Raw genomic sequence first — 20,419 nt, 5'->3', positions numbered from 1 at the left:
AAAATCAGTTTTAAAAATAAAAATTTAACTTGGCATCTAAAAGAACAAAGTGATGAAGCCAAGTGAATCTCACTGGGGAAGCTATTCCACAACTATTTTACTTGAATTGTTTCTTACCTGAATTGCTTTAATCTTCAGCATGCCTGCAGTATTAGTTGTTAAAGAACACTTAGGAAGCAGAAATATACATGTACAGAGTATGATGGATCAAGGTTGACTCTTCTGTCATCTCATATTCTTTTTCTCTCAGCTAAAGAATTTACAGAAGATGAGCTAAAGGAGCCAGTCTCTCAAACAAGACCAAACCCATCAAACAGGTATAAGCACTGGGTTTTAGGTCGGGGTGCACATTACATGACGGATCAACATCCACGTCTAATCCAAAGGATGGAGTCCGGCTATGAAAGCAGTGAACGGAACAGCAGCAGCCCAGTCAGTCTGGACATGCCTTTGTCTGAGAGCTCAAGCACCTCCAGGTAGGTTTCATACATACAGTACACATTTTAGGTCCTGTTATAACTTGGTTCACACATTATCCTTTTGATAAGACATAACATATCATTGTTAATTTGGGAGCTTACACTCAGAGGCAGTCTATAAATTGGATAAATAAATAAACATAATAAATAAACATGCAGAATCCTCCCGAAGGTGGTAGTAGTGACAGCCAGTACGGGCACAAGTTATCGGAAAATGTCCGTTCAGCCTTTGCTTCATGCCCCAGACTTGGGTCAACTAACCATAACTGTCTATCACCCTCCAACAGTGCCTCTCTTTCTGATGTAGAGTGGAACAAGAAATCACTCCCCAGTTGTTTAATTTCTTGTTCCCTTTAACATAGCTTCCCTTCCCAATTTCAGGTAAGAGCAGCTGACATCTGGTGAGTGGCTTCCACTCTGCAAGAAAATGGTACTGCTGGAGGATGAGTGTACAGAATTGTCAGTGGGGATTCCTTGCCTAGAGCATGAGGCTCCTGGGAGGCTTCTGTATCATTTTAGGAGGCTAATGTGAACCAAGCATAGAACCTCAGAATCGCAGATAATACACGAATCCGGTACTATGTGTAAGTAAATAAAAACATCTGGGTTTTCAGCTTTTGCATCTGTATTTTAGACTGGGAGTGCATATTTGGGAGTTTCTGAGGTGCCAGTATGCCATGGAAAATAGTTAACAGCCTGATCTATGAGCTACAAATGTCAGGATCTGTACTGTTGCTGCAGAGAAAGTACAGTATAGGCATTAACTGACATTGAGAAAGGCATGGAAATCTCAGCTTTTGGATTTCTTTACGATTTATAAATCCATGGCATCTAGGGGCAAAAGCTACACAAGAACTACAGCTTAGAATTCTGTTCTGTGTCCATTTAAATGTTTTCTCACAAAAAGCTGTATTGCTTAAATAGCTTAGGCCCATAAGACTTATTTAGAGATTTGAGAAGGAAGTCCATATTGTTATGTAATTTCATAAATTTTATAAATTCTTATATATATTATCAAATCAATTAATTATCCTGATATTTATTCATTTAATTACTTTAAAATGCTATCTTCAAAATTAATTGAACACCTAAATGAATGTTAAACAAACATTTAGGTTTTCTATAGGTAAATCCTAGTTTTCAAGCAATAGATATGTGTGTGTGGCTGGGTGCTCAGGTAGCTTCTCACTTCACTGTGACTTTGCCATAGTTAATCTGTGCAAGTGGCCAATCTTTTTATTTTTCCATTTTACTTGTACCTGTAATATACTTGGCAGCTTACATGGACTAACATTAACTATTATTGATGCATGGAGCTGCTACCCCACAATCCATGTTAGGATTCACTGCACATTAGGATCTACTACTTAATCTTGAAACCCTAGGTTTTATCTAAGGTAGGAAAGTCTGATATAACACAGGACTAGTACAGACCTAATAATCATGATCTGTTAACAATTGCTAAAGGATTGGGAGCTGGCTATGGATTGTTTTCTCACTCCTTCCCGCCACTTCCATCTCTGGCACAAATTCCTTTCATCAGCCATATCCATAATTAAGCCCTAGGTTTCATTCTGGACTGAATTTGAAGAGCATTTGATACAACTAATTTCTTCCTTTCCAGAGGCCTTTGTGATTTTAGGTGGTGATTGTAATGGCTGTATTGGACCAAATAAGGAAGCTTTGTTTGCTAACTATCCTATGTGTATGCAATAGGAGATTGCTGATACGCCTTTGGTGCAGCGCTCTTCTAAGGACATGATTAGCAATTTTGTGGGTGTTTGCTTGACACAATTAGGCTAGATATGTTCATTTTGAATGGGAGATTTGATTGGAGAATTTACCTATTGGTGGGGAGAGGGGCCAGCTTGATTGACTATTTTATAGTTTCTAGAAATTTGTTACATTATTATACACTGCAGCTGAAAGTAGACTTTCAAGTAGGAAGTGACCCTGTTCCTTTGACTAAGTGTGAGATCGCCCATATTATAATATCAATATTCTGGAGAAACCTATTCCTGTATGTGCTGATAATATCTCCTGTATATGTATAAAATGGGCTTGTGAGACTGCTAAATCTCTAAATGCATTATTTGGGTCACAGGAATTGACACAACTCAGGTCTAATATCTTATCAGCTGGGACGGTGTATAAAATTTTAGATCATTATCAAACTTTGATTCAGCGATTGCAGGACTCCCTTACCATTGAGAGGTGAACAAGAAGCCCCTCTAATAACTCTAAGTCTAGGCCATGGTTTGGTCGTGAGTGTGTACTGGCAAGGAAATCAAGGATCTGGATCTGGATTTGTTGCACTCATAAGAGTGGGTTCTGTGCCTGCGTGGGACCATTTGGGCAGAACTGACTAGCTCCTAGAAGCACTTAGCCCCGACCTTTGCACCTGGTGCATTTTCTCAGTTTGGATGGGCTAGCGTTTTCTCCTCAGTTCCTTTCTGACCGCCATTGTGTCGGCACCTCGGACAGTGAGCTCTTCGGACTGGGACAATTTCTGTGTAAAAAGAATACAAATAGATTAGAAAAAAGACTTTTAAATGCTGAGTTCTCTGCAATGCTAAACTTCCGTCAGTGGACGATCATGATTTGTGTTTGCTTTGTTTGGGGGAAGAATACAACACTTGCACCTGTAAGATTTGTTTAACTTTCTCTCATCAAACTAGAAAGAATAGAGTGCTACAGCTAAGAGCTATCCTTTACGATGAAGCGCTCTCTGCCCTGCTCCCCAATACCGAGATCTCCGATCGATGCTCCCATGCCCTCGACAGTGGGTATGGTGTTGAAGTCGACATGGAGCACGATACCAAAGCCAAAGTTGGGGACTGATGCCATGCAGTCTAAATCCTCAACCTGAGCTTCTGCAGCAGCTTCTACCAAGATGTTTAAAGTGCCAACACTGCCTACAGATTCATCCCATCGTAAAAGGCATGAGTCTCAGCATCAAGGCTCCAATGTTGGAGAGGCACCACCGCACAAAAAGCATTGGGATAAGAGCACACGGTCTACCACTGAGGAGGCTTCCACCACGTCCCAAGACACTCCATCTCCGACGACACCTTGACCTTTCCCTGCAACACCAGAAGTTGTGGTTCTGGATTGTCCAACACCATCAGCTCATTGCAGAGCGTAAACATCAACCTCAACATCAAGAGCAGTGCCAACCACTACATCATCTACTTGGCATCAAGAGCATTCGCTCTCGCCAGCCACAACACCAACACAATCGTCTTCACCGGCACCTCACCAGACTCCACAAGCTTCATGTCCCTCACTGGTTTCCTTCAGCATTGATGCTGAAGACAACAACATGGAAGTCAGTTTGGGACTGAGCAATACCCAGAGACTATTGAACATGCTAGACTCTGGTGAAGTACACCATCGAGCTTGACCTTCTACTGCTTCTTAAGCCATGGTCTCGACGCCAAAGACAACAGCATGACTTTCTCAATACTGAAGATTCCAGGCGTTTTCACTTCTTCTGCCTTTCAGCCCTTCCATTCTGTGGCTAGCTGGCTTTTGACACTGCAACCTCCTAGTCCACATGTCTGGAGGGCAGCTAGAGACTATGTCTCCACACATAGGAATCAAGGTTTGATTCCTGAAGGGGGTTGCGGAGATGCAGCACAAAGGCATATACAATCCCCTGGACTTCAATCAGACTAGCAGGACTATAAGCTTTGGAAGGCTTGATGTCAGCTGCCAATGTCGATGGTCCTGATGGCTATGCAAGTAACTCCTCCTCCAGACTTGCCTGCTCCAACCATGATGTTAGTCTCGATATTGACATAGATCATCCCGTTGCCGGCTCCCTCTGTGACTTTGATATCGACACAGGTTACTCTTCCAATTTTGGAGATGGACACGGAACTGAAGCGTCCTGTCTGACATTCTTGCATTTCCACTCAGACCATGGAGATGCCTTGACCTCAACCTCAAAAGAGCCAGCCAAGGCAAACTGTAGTCCTGGATAAAACTTCCTCCATCACTCAAACGGTGTCTAAGAAGAAAGTCTCTGCCCCTTCTGGACCACGAACCGTGATACTGACAGAAGACTATGAATCTGATTCATCCACGTCTTCAACTTGGAGTTCATCTGACTACCCTGATGATCCACCAGTATGGGTACTCAAAGTGGTACCTACCAATAACATTTCACCAAATGAAGAAATATGTTCATACCATCGTCAAATATCTGAAATGGCAACGATGCTTGGACTGGAACTGAAGAAGCAGACTCTAGACATGGAAGATCCTGTCTATAAATTCTTCAGATCTGGATCGAGATCCATAAGAAGTGGGTTTCCACTCCTGTGCAGGAAACCACACGGTAGCTATGCCAAAGCTTGTTGGGGTGTCCTGACCATGCCCCCAAGCCCTGTGCGTGCTTTTTAAAGGCAGGCAGGACACACATTCCTCAGTTCTTCTCTGACCCCCTTTGCATTTAGACTTATCCGCTACTCAAGAAGTTCCTCTTATTTCTCAAAGACTTTCGTGAGTTTTTTCTTCTACTTTCGGACTGATTATACAGATTTGTGACTCAGACTGATTGACAAACTACGTTCTCCTCTGACCTGGACTGGCTGACATGTTATTCTCTCCTTCAATTTTGAACTTGGATCGGCTGACGGACTACACGAGAAATTGACTCGGACTGGCTGACAAGATTCTCTCGGTTATCTCTGACCCCGTGACTACCTGACTACCCCTCTCATCTTTGTGATGGCTGAGGAGAAAAAATCCTTCAAGAGGTGTGAGGGCTGTAAAGCGAAACTCCCCTCTAAGGATTTGCACGATCTGTACCTTATCTGCTTGGGTGAGCAGCATAATGTCGCCACATGTAAAATCTGCCTGTCATTTTCCAAGCAGACTTGGAAAAACAGAGCACTCCGCCTTCGCGCGGCAATCTATGATGACATGCTGAGCCCTTCGGCATCGAAAACAAAGATGCCTCCAAAATCCTCTTTGACTCCACCGTCGACTTCGGCTTCCCATAAGTCGAAATCACAAACTAAATCAACCTCGCGGTCGAGTCCTGATCATTCCTCAAAGAACGTCTCAAAAAGGCCCAAGAAATGGAGCTTGGCATCGACCACAACCACTTCTTTGACATCACGCACGGCATTGTCTGGAAACTCCCCTTCGACGCCGACACCAATCGACCTCACCCTCAACGGGTGGATCGACCTCGACGCGCCGAGAAAGAGACCACTTGTTGGCCTTGACGTCGAGACCGTTTCCGCATCAAGGAACTATGCAAGGGTCGTCGAAGTTGATGCCTTTGAAATGCCTAATCTCTGAACATCTTTCAGCACCGAGTGAGAAGCGTCAGAAATTCATCAACCTAATGGTGAAGTGCACTCCTTCCCCCTCAGACGTACAGCCAATCTCTCCAACTGCGGGGACTGTCAGTGCTACCCTTGTGGCACTGGTGAGTGCCAAGCTTTCGGTATCGACAAGGACGGTAACAAACCTGTCTTCGGCATCGTCCATCAGGGTATCAAGGGCCCGTTCTCTTTCACCAGCTCAAACACTAATCTCGTCCTGTCCTCCTTCCACACAGGTAGTAACTTGCCGGTCTCTCTCAACGCTTCATACCCCGGTGGTCTCCATTTCAAGACAAGTTTCTCCTCGATGTCGATTGCCACCTCTGTTCTTCGACATCGATGATGGAGACAATGCTGATGCTGCTACATCTCTCGCTCCAGCAGAAACAGACATACTCCTCATGTTACTAGACTCGCACTCGAGCACCCCATTGATGTCGATGGTCTTGGGGTTTCTCCCATTAGAAACAGAGCCCCAAGCAGCCTCGCCATCCTTCACCCACCTGTCTCCTGCATTGACAGCCGCCCACTTGCAGAACCCTTTCTCGTGGCACATGTGTGGTTTTGCCCACATGACATCGACACAACCAATGGGACACATCAACAGCCTGCATCACTGAATCCAACAGGACATGGAAGCTGGTATCTCAGCTTCTGCCTCCTGCGTCATTGCCATTCAATCCGCGTCCTAAATGTGTCACTATTGCTGCCCAGACCTTATCTGCGTCTCTGGCACACCAGGCATCCCAGACTAAATCCTCCTTGACACGTTTGGTAGCCACCCAGACTGAACTGCCAACCAGACAGGGCACTACGGCAGGGACTCAAACTATGGTTCCTCCTTCATTGTCTGCTTCACACTCTGACCACTATGGTTCCTCCGATTTTGAATCTGACAAGGAGGAGGAGGAGAAAATCGTTGTAGAGCCACCAACTGATGTGGCCCCTACCACTTATGTATCACTTAACGAAGAGCTCAAAGCGTACCACAAGCATGTCCGAGCCATGGCTGCTGCGCTAGGCTTGGAGCTCCGCTCAGAATTGGCGACCATAGACAATCCAGTCTATAATTTCATGCTAAAGACCCAGACGACGGCTCCAGTGGCTTGCCAATGCTTCTGGTAATAACGTGAGCAGCCAAGTGCACCTGGGATGTTCTCCACACTTCCACCCCAACAACAAAGTGCCTTGAGAGCCTATATCGCATCCAAGACAAGCAGAATGTCTATCTCCTTAAGCATCTTGCACCAAATAGTCTGTTAACTGACTGCGCTTCCATGTCAAAAACTGGGAAACGCTACATGGTACCACCGGACAAAGAAAGTTGAAAGCTGGACCTCATCAGTAGGAAAGTGTATTCGACCTCATGCCTCTCAATCAAGGTGGCTGACTACTCCACCTGTACAGCAAAGTACAGCCATAGCATTTGGGAGAGTTTGCTCGCAGACCTAGACACGTTGCCTCCAGAAGAATTTCGGAAGAGATTCAACCAGACTCTGGAAAGATCTGGCGACCTGACTAGACAGCTGCTTAGCAATGCCAAGCACTTGGCTGAGAGTGAGTCTCATGCAGTGACAGTGGCAATCACCTTACGAAGACACGCTTGGTTGCTTTCTACTAATCTGCAACCTGGTATGCAAGATAAAATAGAGGGCCTAACCTTTGACGGCACTGGCCTGTTTAGTGAGGCAACAGATTCAACGATGGAAAATTTTAAAAAATCAAAGCTTACAGCAAAAACTTTCACAAGTCAAGCTTCCACTTCATCGTCCAAAGGAGGCCTTATCAGGCTAAATCAAAGTGGTACAGTCTCAACGCAAGGCCACTGACTCTCAGAAATGTCCCTGAGACACACCTGTCTGCACACCAACACCACTTCTCTCTCCATTCCCACCTACAGGAGCTCTACTACCATCTCCGCTGCCTCATTTCATCAGGCTGGCATGCTATGCGCCCACATGGTACCATATAACATCAGACTGCTGAGTCCTGAGGATCATATCAATGGGATACACCATCAAATTCAGGACAATACCACGGTTCACGGGAATGAAATTCACTCCTTCAACAGAAGCCCTACAAAAAGAGGTGAAGGAGTTATTGGAGAAAGGGGCAAGAGCCCCAGTGTCATGGGCGGACAGGCGGAACGGTTTCTACTCCCGCTACTTTGACATCCCAAAGCGGGACAGGGGGATTCGCCCCATCATGGACCTCCGCCATTTGAACAAATTTGTAAATGTCAAGAAATTTTGAATGATGGTGTAGCAACAAATTCTTCTGCTTCTACAAGGCGAAAAGTGGCTTGCGACGCTGGACCTGAAAGACGCCTACTTTCACATCAGCATCAGATCTTGACACCCAAAATATCTACAGTTCACGGTAGGAAGCCAAGCATTCCAATACAATGTATTGCCCTTCAGATTGTTCACCACTCCAAGAGTCTTTACAAAGTGCATGGCTCTAGTGATTGCCCATCTGTGAACGCTGGGGATTACGGTTTACCCGAATTTGGACAATTGGCTCTTGGCCTCAAAGAGCAAAAAAGAGTTACTTTCACACATCCGTTGTGTGTTGGACCTTCTGAAAGACCTAGGCATCCAAGTGAATTGGAAAAAGTCTCACCTGGACACAGTTCCAGTGACCACTTACATAGGGGCTGTTGGACACGGAGCGCCAAAGAACATACTTGCCAGAAGAACGGTTTGTCCACATTCGGGATCTGGTGAACTTCTGCCAACACTCCCCGGTCCAATTGGCTCTCACGATCCAGCGTCTCTTAGGCCTCATGGCCTCCTGCAATGCGGTAATCCGCTTTGCGCGATTGAAAATGAGAAAGTTGCAGCTGTGGTTTCTGACCATCTTCCACCCAACCAGACACAGCCAACGGAAGTGACTAGAGATTCCACCAAGGTTCCTAGACTCACTCTCCTGGTGGAAACAGCGAAACAATCTCCTCTAAGGGATCCCCTTTCAAATCCAGATTCCAACTGTATGGCTGACAACAGATGCCTCCTTTCAAAGTTGGGGAGCACATTGAAGCCTCCACCAGACTCAAGGCAGGTGGACTCCTCAACAAGCCAAGCTACATATCAATTTTCTAGAATTACTGGCTGTTTTTCTTGTGCTACATGCTTTTCTGCCACTTCTCCAAGGCTCGTCCATCCAGGTACAACTGGACAACACAACAGCCCTGGCATACATCAATCGCCAGGGTGGGACAGTGTCTCGCAGCCTATGCACCCTGGCAGTTCAAATATGGAATCGGTGCATCTGGCACCAAGTATCGCTGGTGGCGGTCCACATCAATGTCCTGGCGGACAACCTCAGCCGTGTCTTCCCCCAAGTCAAGCATCACGAGTGGGACCTCAAATCGGAGTATATCACTCCCTTTTTCAATCGCTGACTTCAACCAACGGTGGACCTGTTCACAATGGCCTTGAACATCAAGTGTGCCCGCTTCTGTTCTAGGGTGGCACGCGACCCTCTATCCCTAGGGGATGCTTTCCAACTGGATTGGGACACAGGAAGTGCCGTACATGTTTTCCCCCCAACCAATAATTGCCAAAGTAGTAGCTCATCTACTTACAAATCCAGTGCCTTGTCTCCTGGTGACTCCATGGTGGCCAAGGCAACCATGGTTTCCACAAGTCCACAGACTGTCCCAGAAGCATTACCAACATCTTCCAAGGGTGCTGGACCTTCTGTCCCAAGATGACGGCCAAATCCTCCATCCAGATATGCACACTCTCCAGCTGACCATGCGGTGCATAGGATTCTGAAGGAGGTCCTATTGAATCGTAGGAAGAAGTCTACCGGGCGTAATTATGCGGGCAAATGGCTATGCTTCAAAAACTACACCAAGTCTAGAGGTTTCTTGCTCCAGCAGACGTCTGTCAGACAGACATTGCTATACCTCTCCTCCTTAAAGGCACAGGGCCTAGCTAATGTTTCCTTGAAGGCCCACCTGGCTGCCCTTTCGTCTCGCCACCGGGGCTTGGATGGGACCACTCTCTTTTCTCACCTGGAGAGTAAGACTTTTTTGAAAGGCTTATCTAATGTCTATCCTCCAATAAAACGCCCAGTGGAACCCTGGAGCCTCTCGTTGGTTCTCTCCACACTCACTGAGGCACCATTCGAACCTATAGCAACAGCGTCATTGCAGTTAGTTTCCTGGAAGACTGCTTTCCTTGTCGCCATCACGACAGCCCGACGCGTGAGTAAACTCCCGGCGCTAAGGTTCGACTTACCATATACAAGATTCTACCAAGATAAGGTCCTTATGTGTGGACCTGACTTTTCGACCCAAGATCGTGTCCAGTTTTCATCTGAACCAGAACATTGTCCTTCCGTCTTTCTTCAGGAACCCATCTTCGGCTCTGGAAAGATCCTTGCACTCACTTGATGTGCACAGAGCACTCCTGTTTTACCTGGCACGGACAAAAGACTTTTGCACCACAGTAAGACTATTTGTGGCTTATGTGGGTTCTGCCAAGGGCACCTGCAGCTCACGCCAATGCTTATCCAGGTGGTTAGTGGAGCTCATAGGCCTGACATACAAGCTTTAGGGGAAAACTCCACCGGAAACCAACAAGGCCCATTCAACCAGGGCACATGCTTCCTCGGCTGCACACCTCTCCGGGGTGACCTTCATGGACACCTGCAAGGCAGCAACCTGGTCCTCCGAGACCCCCTTTATAAAACATTATTCCATAGACATACGCTCTGCAGCAGAAGCTACCTTTGAGAGGAGTGTATTAAAGCAGGTGCTGCCCTAACTACTACTGCACCCTCCTCCATTTGGAGTTTGCCAAACACCCATTTCTTATGGATCTCGAGCCAGATAAACAGGTTGCTCACCTGTAACTGATGATGTGGTAGAGATCTGTTGACATCCATAAGACCCTCCCCACCTGCTCCTCTGCAGTAGTGTTGTTCTGTGTGTGTATGCTTGGGTGTGCAGCCCTTCTCTGTGGTGTCGCACTGCTCACTCTTCACTGTTTAAGGAAGGAAACTCACAAACTTACCTGGGTGATCGTTCTCCACAGTGGTCATCCAAGAACTGAGGAACGTGTGACCTGCCTGCCTTTATATAGCATGCACAGGGTGTGGGGGTGTGGTCAGGACACCTCAACAAGGTTCGGCATAGCTACCATGTGGTTCCTGCGCAGGCTCGGAAACCAATTTCTTATGGATGTCGACGGATCTCTACCAGATCATCAGTTACAGGTGAGCAACCTATTTTTCCACTGCCTCAACCCAGCCTGTTCACCTCCCCATGCTGCCAGTTATATCCTAGGCAGCTAAATCTGCTTGGCAAACTCTACAAACTTCTGCCCCAACCTCCAAGTGATTAGAGAATTTATATAGAATTCAAGAGGAGGGAGATTATTATTATTATTATTTTATTTTTTACATTTTATATCCCGCTCTTCTTCCAAGGAGCCCAGAGCGGTGTACTACATACTTAAGTTTCTCCTCACAACAAATCTGTGAAGTAGGTTAGGCTGAGAGAGAAGTGACTGGCCCAGAGTCACCCAGCAAGTATCATGGCTGAATGGGGATTTGAACTCAGGTCTCCCCGGTCCAAGTCCACCACTCTAACCACTACACCACACTGACTTGATGATGATTTCATATTGAAACATCCTCCCCGCCAATTTGCTGGTGGTGGTGGATTTAGCATCCTTCTCCAAATCTGAGAGACAAAACACGACTCCAGAGGACAAAGAGGGGCGCAAATTGGTCGTCTTAGGGCATGAAATTTATTCTACTTCATGCCTTACAGTCAAAATCGCTAATTTTACTGCCTGCTTTGCCAAATACACCCATTCCCTCTGGGATGACCTATTCCAGGAACAAGCTGACTTTTTGCCAGAAGAGTTCCTGGCAGTGACTCTCCTCACTCAACAGCAGTTATCCAATGTCAAACACCTGGCAGAAACTGAGTCTCAAACCGTAGCTGGTGCAATTGCATTGAGGAGACACGCCTGGCTCCGTTCCACTGTGCTGCAGCCAGACATGAGAGACAGAGTATAAAATCTGCCCTTTGATGGAAAAGGACTTTTCTGTGAAATGACGGACTCCACTATTGAGTTCATCAAGAAATCAAAATCTACAGCAAAAATATTGTTGGCACTTGCCCAGTTGTACCTCGAGTATGGCTGATGGCAGTACTCTTATAAACAGATGGACAAAAGAGACTTCTGCAAGCCTTATCAACGCTTTGGAAGGAAGCCTTTCAACCAAAAGTCTAGGGCCTCCCAGGGCCAGCGCCCAAAACCTGCTGACTCCAACAAACAGCATCTTTGATCAGGGGGTCATTCCACCGATTCACTTCACCCAAGAGTCACCACTATTGACTTCTCTCCAAACTACTATCCTTGCTGCTTCCAACATCAGGCTGACAAGTCATGCCTTCGCATGGCCCAACATAACATCTGACCCTTGGGTCCTCCGCATAGTCCAAATGGGCTATGCCATCGGGTATGAGACCTTACTGGCATTCAGTGGGATCAAGTACACGCCTGCATCCCCATTACTGATGGAGGAAGTTCAGACTCTCTTGGACAAGGGGGCGATATTGTCTGTTCAGTGAATAGATCAGTGGCAGGAGTTTTACTCCCTCTACTTTCAGTTCTCCAAACGAGACAGGGGACTAAGACCAATCATGGAGCGGTGGTGGCTGAACCATCATGTGGACATGCGCAAGTTTCACATGGTAACATTGCAGAGCGTCCTTCCACTTCTCCATGGGGAGGAATGGCTTGCAACATTGGATCTCCGGGACACATACTTCCACATCAGAATCCAACCCAACCACAGACAATTTATAAGGTTTACAGTGGGACACCACTTCTACAAGTACAATGTCCTGCCATTTGGACTAGCAGCGGCACCCCGTATATTTACAGAATGCATGGTCATCATTGTGGCTCACCTTCGGGCACAGGGCCTAACCATTTTCCCGCTCCTCAATGATTGGTTCCTGGCAGGAAGACAAAATGTTGAGTTAGCTTTGCAAGACTTGACATTCCTGAGCTTACTTGAGGATCTGGGCATACAGGTCAACTGGACAAAGTCCAGACTGGAACCTGTCAAGCACATAGACTACATAGGAGCAGTCTTTGATGCACAGTTGCAACATGCATTTTTACCCGAGGAATGTTTCCTCCGCGTCAAGACACTAGTGACTTCCTTCGTGATGCAACCCAGACAAAAAACACACAAAATGCAGAAAATATTGGGCCTGATGGTGTTGTGCAGCTCCACTGTACACTTCGCCAAACTATGTCTCCAGCATCTTCAACTTTGGTTTCTGTCTATATTTTGTCCAAATGTGGACAATGTGCAGATACACTTAACAATTCCACCACCAATCCTTGTATCCCTATAATGGTGGACAAAACAGAACAACCTGCTGTCTGGAGTCCCCTTCCAGGTACCCCAACCTTCGACCTGGTTGACAATAGACACTTATTTATGGGGCTGGGGAGCCCATTGCAGGGATCTTCAAGCTCAAGGCCTGTGGTCACCGAGCCAACGCCAGATGCACATAAACTTGTTGGAACTCCTGGCAGTGTTTTCAGCCTCTCAAATCCTTCCAGCCAACCCTAACAGTGATAAGATAAGGCTGCCATGCCCCTCTCAACTTAGCCAAACAGAGGCTCTTCCAGTTCGTTTTCTGATATCATGGAAACAATCTGGAGGGGGCGTGAGAAAGATCATCCTACACAGATTGTAGTTTTAAAGGCTTTATTGAAAATATGATTACATTCAAGCAATTAGCACGCAGGCATGTAAGCAATTTTAATCAGATGTTTCCTTTCTCATGTAGTGTAGCGTTTTTTCAATAGCAGTATAATCATTTCCCTCACTATAAATGCTGAGCGGCTAGCTAGGAATCAATTTTGCCTCACTAAAAGCAGACAGTGGTTTTATCAAAGGAAGCAAAGCTGCAGAACTCAGTTTCTGTGTGTTAAGTGTGGCTTATCTCTCTGTTGCTTAGCTACAATATCCATCTGCAACATCTATTAGCTATTTTCTAATCATGTTTATGCACTGTAATCTTAATTCAATAAAAAAAGAAAGAAGAAGAAAAGGGATGGGGAGCTTCTGTATGTATGTTGATTATTGTTTATATGAGAAGGTACAGTCTAGATTTCCTAGGTCCATCTTTCCAACTCCTCATTGTATATCCAATGTTAAGTTTTGATTAGAGGCAGGCCTGCCTAGCTTGGAGACACATGTATGGATCAATACTTTTAATTTGGGGCTGAAATTGATATTTTTTTCCAGTGGGACTATCTCCCTTAATCCTTAGTGATGAATATTCCCTCAACTGGACCAACTCTATTACTGTAAAACTCAAGACATATGGATTGTCAGAATATTTATTCCCATTGGGCTACGAAAATGCTAAACCATTTACTAGGCAGCATGTGACTGATATAGAATATAAAAAAGATTTAAGACTGGAACCTAATTCCGTGTGGATTGGAGATGCTAGGATTGTTTACAAACCAGTTAACTATTTGTATAATCTGATATTACTAACTAGCCAAACCATGCTTAACAGAAATTCTGCTAAGCATTAACCATTGTTAGGACTGAAGTAAGTCTTTAACCATGGTTAAAGCCAGTGGGAGGAACTTGTACCCAATAGAAGAAAGGAGCACATAATCTCCTTCTGCCCCAGTACCAAGCAGGGTCAAGTAACGGTGAGAGCATTAGATGTGCAACATTAACAAGCTCTAGGAAAACAGTAGGGATCATGGTTCTATCTCCCTCTTCAGAATCAGAGATTCAGGTGTTTCATATTAGATTAATCTTATTTATCTTCCTTTCAAAGGGATTCTCATATGAAGCGGCCCGGAGGTTTTGTTCCTGCCTGGCGTAACATCCCAAAATCACACAGCAGCAGCATTTTGGAAGTAGAGTCTGTCTCATCTACTGCTTGCTGGGCAAAGAACAAGCATTCTATTGGTAATGGTAAGATCAATGTCTTTTTTTGCCACAAAATATTTGCAGTCCTTGAACCTAAATTATTTTGGTCATCACTTCTATCTTCTAGTTTGTACTGTCTGATCTGGATCATGATCCATTGCACTCATAAGAATGGGTTCTGTGCCTGTGTGGGACCATTTGGGCAGAATTGACTAGCTCCTTTCAGTGCTTAGCCCCGCCCCCTGTGCATGGTGCACTTCCTTAGTTTGGGCGGGCTATCATTTCTCCTCAGTTCCTTTCTGACCACCATTGTGTCGGCACCTTGGACAGTGAGCTCCTTGGATTGGAAGCTTTTATGGGAACAAACTAGAAATTTTCTCAATTATTATTTTATCCTCTGACTTGGACCAGACCAGACTATTCTTTCTCTCGATGTATACATTTTATCACTAACGGACTCTTGAACGACTTTACTCGGCTTAGACTAGGAACAGACTCTCGACTTCGCTACTTGAGTATTCTTGTTATTTTCTCTAACTATGGATAAGAAAAAGACCTTTAAACTTCTCCACTGCAATGCCAAACTCCCCTTGGCGGATGACCACAAAGGTTTTCTACTTTGGGGGAGAAACATAACACTTCTGCTTGTAAAATTTGTCTTACATTTCCCCACCAAACCAGGAAAAATAGGGCCCTTCGTCTGTGAGCCGCCCTTTATGATGGCGTGCTGCACCCCGGCACACCAATACTCAGATCTATGGTTGGCACCCCCTTACCATTGCAGGCCATACCGTGTCGGGAACTGCTATCACACAGCCTAAAATCTTGACACAAACTACCACAATGTCTGCCTCTGACACGTTTAAGATGCCGAAGATGCCCTCTGACTTGTCCCATCAAAAGCAGCACAAGTCTTGGCATCCAAGTTCCAATGCTGAAGCGCCCCCCACCCCCCAGAAGCATCAGGAGAAGAGTCACAAGACTGGTCATGAAGAGACTATTTATTTATTTATTTATTTATTTATTTACATTTTATATCCCGCTCTTCTTCCAAGGAGCCCAGAGCGGTGTACTGCATACTTAGGTTTCTCCTCACAACAACCCTGTGAAGTAGGTTAGGCTGAGAGAAGTGACTGGCCCAGAGTCACCCAGCTAGAATCATGGCTGAATGGGGATTTGAACTCGGGTCTCCCCGGTCCTAGTCCAGCACTCTAACCACTACACTACGCTGGCTCATTACACTACACCATGCTGACTACTGCTGCCTCATGGACTACACCTTCTCCAACAACTCTTCCGTCAACCCCGATGGCTTCTCAATCTTGTCCAACACCTGAGGTTGTAGAATTTGACTCTTCTGTGCCCACAACTCAGCGCTCTACTTTGGCCTTGACGAGGACTCCGATGTTGATACTGACCACGATCTCAACCGCTCGACACTGTGAGCACTTCCTATCGCTGGCTACAACACCCAGACAATCTCTGTCTCCAGCCATTCTCCGTGTGCAGCATGCTCTCCTCCCTTCATCTTCCCCCATCCCTTTTGACATTGATGCCAAGGATGATGATCTCTGCATCGCTTGGAACCTGACGATGCCCAACGCCTTTTAAATATGCTGGATTCCACTGAGAGCCCCCCATTGGTATTGACGGCTTCCTTAGCCATGGTCTCTACGCCAAGGAGGATGGAGCGGTGCTCTCGATACTGAGGACTTCACCTTCTCGGGCCCGTATCTCCACTCATTCTACACCTTGAGCTTTCCAGCCTCCCCAGTCAATGCAGACTGCCAGCCCACATCCATGGAAAGCCCCAATAGATTATGATGCCACACATGGCTTGGTGCGTGGATGCGGTTGGGGAGATGCTTCACAGACACACCACCACTCCCCTGGACTTCCATGGGATTACCAGGAGTACAAACTGGAAGGCCCATTGCTAGTTGTCAGCTTTGATGGTGCCCATGCCTCCACTGGAATTACCCAAACCTACCACTGCTATGGTCTCAATGTCAACCCAGGTCACACCGCTACCGGTGCCTACCACAGCTGGGATCTTGATGTGGCCCCAGGTTACGCCACCAGGAAAGGGTGATGCTTCAGTACCAAAATACTCAGTTCAGCTTGCTTTCACACAGCCGCGTCCTCAAAAGAGTGAACCCACCCAAACGGTGCTCCTTGACGTCATGACCTACTATTCAAAGTCTCCACACTAGGCCACAAACCATAATCTTAACAGATGACTATGACTCCAATTCATCTTCTATTGGCACAAGTTCCTCTGAACAACCTGATGACACCCCCCCCCTTCAAGGTAGTGCCAAGTGACTACCTCTCCAATGAGAAGGTGTGTTCCTATCACCAACAGATTTCGGGAATGGCTTCCACACTTGGATTGGAGTTGAAGGATCAGGCTCAAGAGGTAGATGATCCTGTTTATAAGTTCTTTAACTCAATGGCTACCACCCAACCAGTGCACCTCCCTATGTTGCCTGTGATTTCCAAGACTGCAAAGTCTGCGTGGGAAGCTCTCCAAACCTCGGCTCCTACCTCCAAGCACTTGGAGAACTTGTACAGAATTCAGGAGGAAGAAAATGACTTTCTATTAAACACCCTTCTCCAAATTCTGCTGTTGTGGATTGCACCGCTTCCTCTGAAACTAGCAGGCAACATACCATACCAGGGGATAAGGAGGGTTGAAAGTTGGACATCCCAGGTCAAAAGATCTACTCTACCACCTGCCTGTGAAGACTGCAAATTACACAGCGTGTTTCACAAAATATTCTTACTCCCTCTGGGATGAAAATGTGCAGGAACAGGCTGACCTCTCACCAGAAGAATTTCTGGCCAAGTTCAACGACATCCATTCCAAGGTTACCCTCCTGACAAGACAGCAATTGAGTAACGCCAAGCACCTGGCAGAGACCAAGTCTCGGACTTTGGCAACTGCGGTTTCTTTGCAGAGACATGCTTGGCTTCACTACACCACGCTTCAACCAGACATAAAAGACCATGTGGAAAACTTGCCCTTCAACGAGGAAGTTCTCTTCTGTGAAACCATGGACACCACCATGGAGTCCATTTAAAAAATTGAAATTTACAGCTAAGACTTTTTGGTCCAAATCAGCCTGGACAAATACCATGACGATCGCTTATCTGAACCACCAGGAAGGGACAGTCTCTTGCTCCCTTTGCATGCTAAGCCTGCAGATTTGGAACTGGGCCATAGCACAATGGATAGCCATGACCACAATCCATATCAAAGGAGTGGAGAACACTTTAGCAGATCATCTCAGCAGGTCACAACTCTTTCTACAACATGAATGGGAGATCAATCTCTGATACCTCCAGCCATTGTTCAGGACCCCAGAAACCCACTTTTTCACAGCATCATTGAACAGGAAGTGCCCCCAATATTGCTTGAGGGCCAGCATCAGTCACAACTCCAAAGGGGGTGCCTTCCAATTCAACTGGGGTCAAAGGTTGCTGTACATCTTTCCTTATTACCCCCTGTAGAACAGAGTTCTGGCGAAAATTCTGCAGTAGTCTGCAGATTGTATATTGATTGCTCTGTGGTGGCCCTACAACCATGGTTTCAACAGGCACTCAGACTGTCAAAGGGTCACCACAGACGTCTTACCTCAATGCGAGGATCTTCTAACACAGGAGGACGGAAGCCTCTGCCATCCCAACCTGAAAACTCTCAACTTGACTGCCCTGGAAGATAGGCTTTTGAATGACATCCTCCTCAATGACAGGAAGAAATCTTCTCGCATCAACTACAACAGCAAGTGGAAGCGATTTAGGTTGTATGCACAGAAGCACGGTTTGTTGCCATATTCTGCTACTGCTCAGCAAGTCTTGCTATATCTCACGAACCTGAAGCAGCAGAAGCTGGCCAACGTTTCCATCAGAGTTCATCTGACCGCTATTTCTGTTATCCCAGAGAGGACATAAAGACAGTTTTCTCTCATCCAGACTCCAAGAGGTTTCTAAAAGGTCTGAACAACCTCTGCCCACCTATCCGAACAGCCTGCTGAACAATGAAGCTTGTTCTTTGTTCTATCTGCTCTAACAGAGCCTCATTTTGAGCCCATGGCAATAGCCCTTCTTAAACTTGTGACACTAAAAACAGCCTTTTTGTTAGCCATAACATCAGCTCGGCAGGGCAGCGAACTAAATGCCCTTCACATTTACGTCCCCTATACTAAATTTCATAAGGATAGGGTAGTGCTTCGCCTGGACCCTGAGTTTAGGGCTAAAGTAGTTACAGACGTCCACATAATCAATGAAATCATCTTACCTACCTTCTTCCAGAATCCTCTGACAGCTCTGGAATGTTCCCTGCATTCCTTGGATGTGAGGCATGTGCTTCTGTTCTACTTGCAATTGACCAAGCCCTATAGGAACACAAAACACCTTTTTGTGGGTTATAAGGGCAAAGTGAAAGGTTGCCAGATTTCTAGACAAAAGCTCCCCCACTGGATTGTGAAACTTGTTTTCCTGGCCTGCAGTCATTAAAAGGTGGAGCCCCCAAAAACCATAAGGGCTTACTCTACCAGGGCATATGCTACCTCTGCTGCCCATAAGGCTGACATTAAGCTCATGGACATCTGTACTGCAGCAACTTGATCCTCTGAGCATACCTTTGTTAAACATTACACCGTGGACCTTCGCTGTGTAGCTCAGGCCAACTTTGGGAGGGGTGTTCTTTAAAGGGTCCTACCGTAGCATACTATATCCACCTCCAGACTGACAGTTCTTATGAATTCTTATGAATGCAACAGATCATGATCCAGATAAACAGGCTGCTCACCTGTAAGTAACTATTGATCTGGAAGTGATCTGTTGCAGTCCATAAGACCCTCCTGCCGGCCCCACTGCAGTATGCGAAGTGACAAAATGTTTGTTTACAAGAGTAAAACGTGCTGATTACCTTTTCATACTGTGAACTGGATCTGTATGGTGATTGAATCCAAACGTTGGTCCTTCAGGAACTGAGGAGAAACTCTAGCCTGCCCAAACTAAGGAAGTGCACCACATGCAGGGGGTAGGGCTAAGCGCTTTGAGGAACTAGTTAATTCTGAATGAATAGTCCCGCTCAGGCACAGAACACATTCTTATGACTGTAAGAGATCACTTCCAGATCAATAGTTACAGGTGTAACTATTGATCTGGAAGTGATCTCTTACAGTCATAAAAATGGGTTCTTCTTTTTTTAATCTATAGGTGCCTGATAAAATACGAGGCTTGTGTCTTTGAATTTGGGTTGGTCTGGGTGAATGTTTCAATTGATCACAAGGGAGCTATAAGTGTACTGCCTGAATGTATAGCTTTTGGGGGGTGGGGGAATACCAATATGGAAAGAGAAATAATTTTTGATAGCACAATGGAGCTCATATCAGGAATTCCCAAATTGTAAATGCCAAGCATAGAGAGAGTTGTGTCTTTAAATGACTTCCCTCTGGCTCTGCTGATTGCATCTTGAGTCTGTGGGCATAAGGACAAAGATGTGCTAAGAGGGGACAAGGCAAAGATTAAAACTAATTAGTGTAAGGAGATTTGAGAGCCAGCATAATATAGCGATTAGAGTGTCAGACCAAGAGCGCAGGGAAACTGAAGCTCAGATTCCTGCTCAGCCACAAAACTCACTAGAAGACC

The 20,419-nt window shown here is 45.9% G+C and overlaps 1 protein-coding gene across 16 annotated transcripts in view; it reads left to right on the top strand.

The window, feature by feature from the left end:
- The window catches only part of USP54 (ubiquitin specific peptidase 54), a 188,222-nt gene that overhangs the window by 131,865 nt on the left and 35,938 nt on the right, over positions 1-20,419 (top strand). For 14 of the 16 annotated variants that reach the window (XM_053306831.1, XM_053306834.1, XM_053306833.1 and 11 more), the window contains 2 exons: positions 251-476; positions 14,667-14,806. In XM_053306831.1, the coding sequence (XP_053162806.1) occupies positions 251-476; positions 14,667-14,806 (366 nt within the window). The remainder of the gene's footprint in view (positions 1-250; positions 477-14,666; positions 14,807-20,419) is intronic. The other 2 variants (XM_053306836.1, XM_053306845.1) reach the window with 1 other exon arrangement.

This window comes from Hemicordylus capensis, chromosome 3, assembly GCF_027244095.1.
Source record: "Hemicordylus capensis ecotype Gifberg chromosome 3, rHemCap1.1.pri, whole genome shotgun sequence".
Taxonomy (NCBI): Eukaryota; Metazoa; Chordata; class Lepidosauria; order Squamata; family Cordylidae; genus Hemicordylus; species Hemicordylus capensis.
This window is presented reverse-complemented; position numbering and strand designations above follow the sequence as displayed.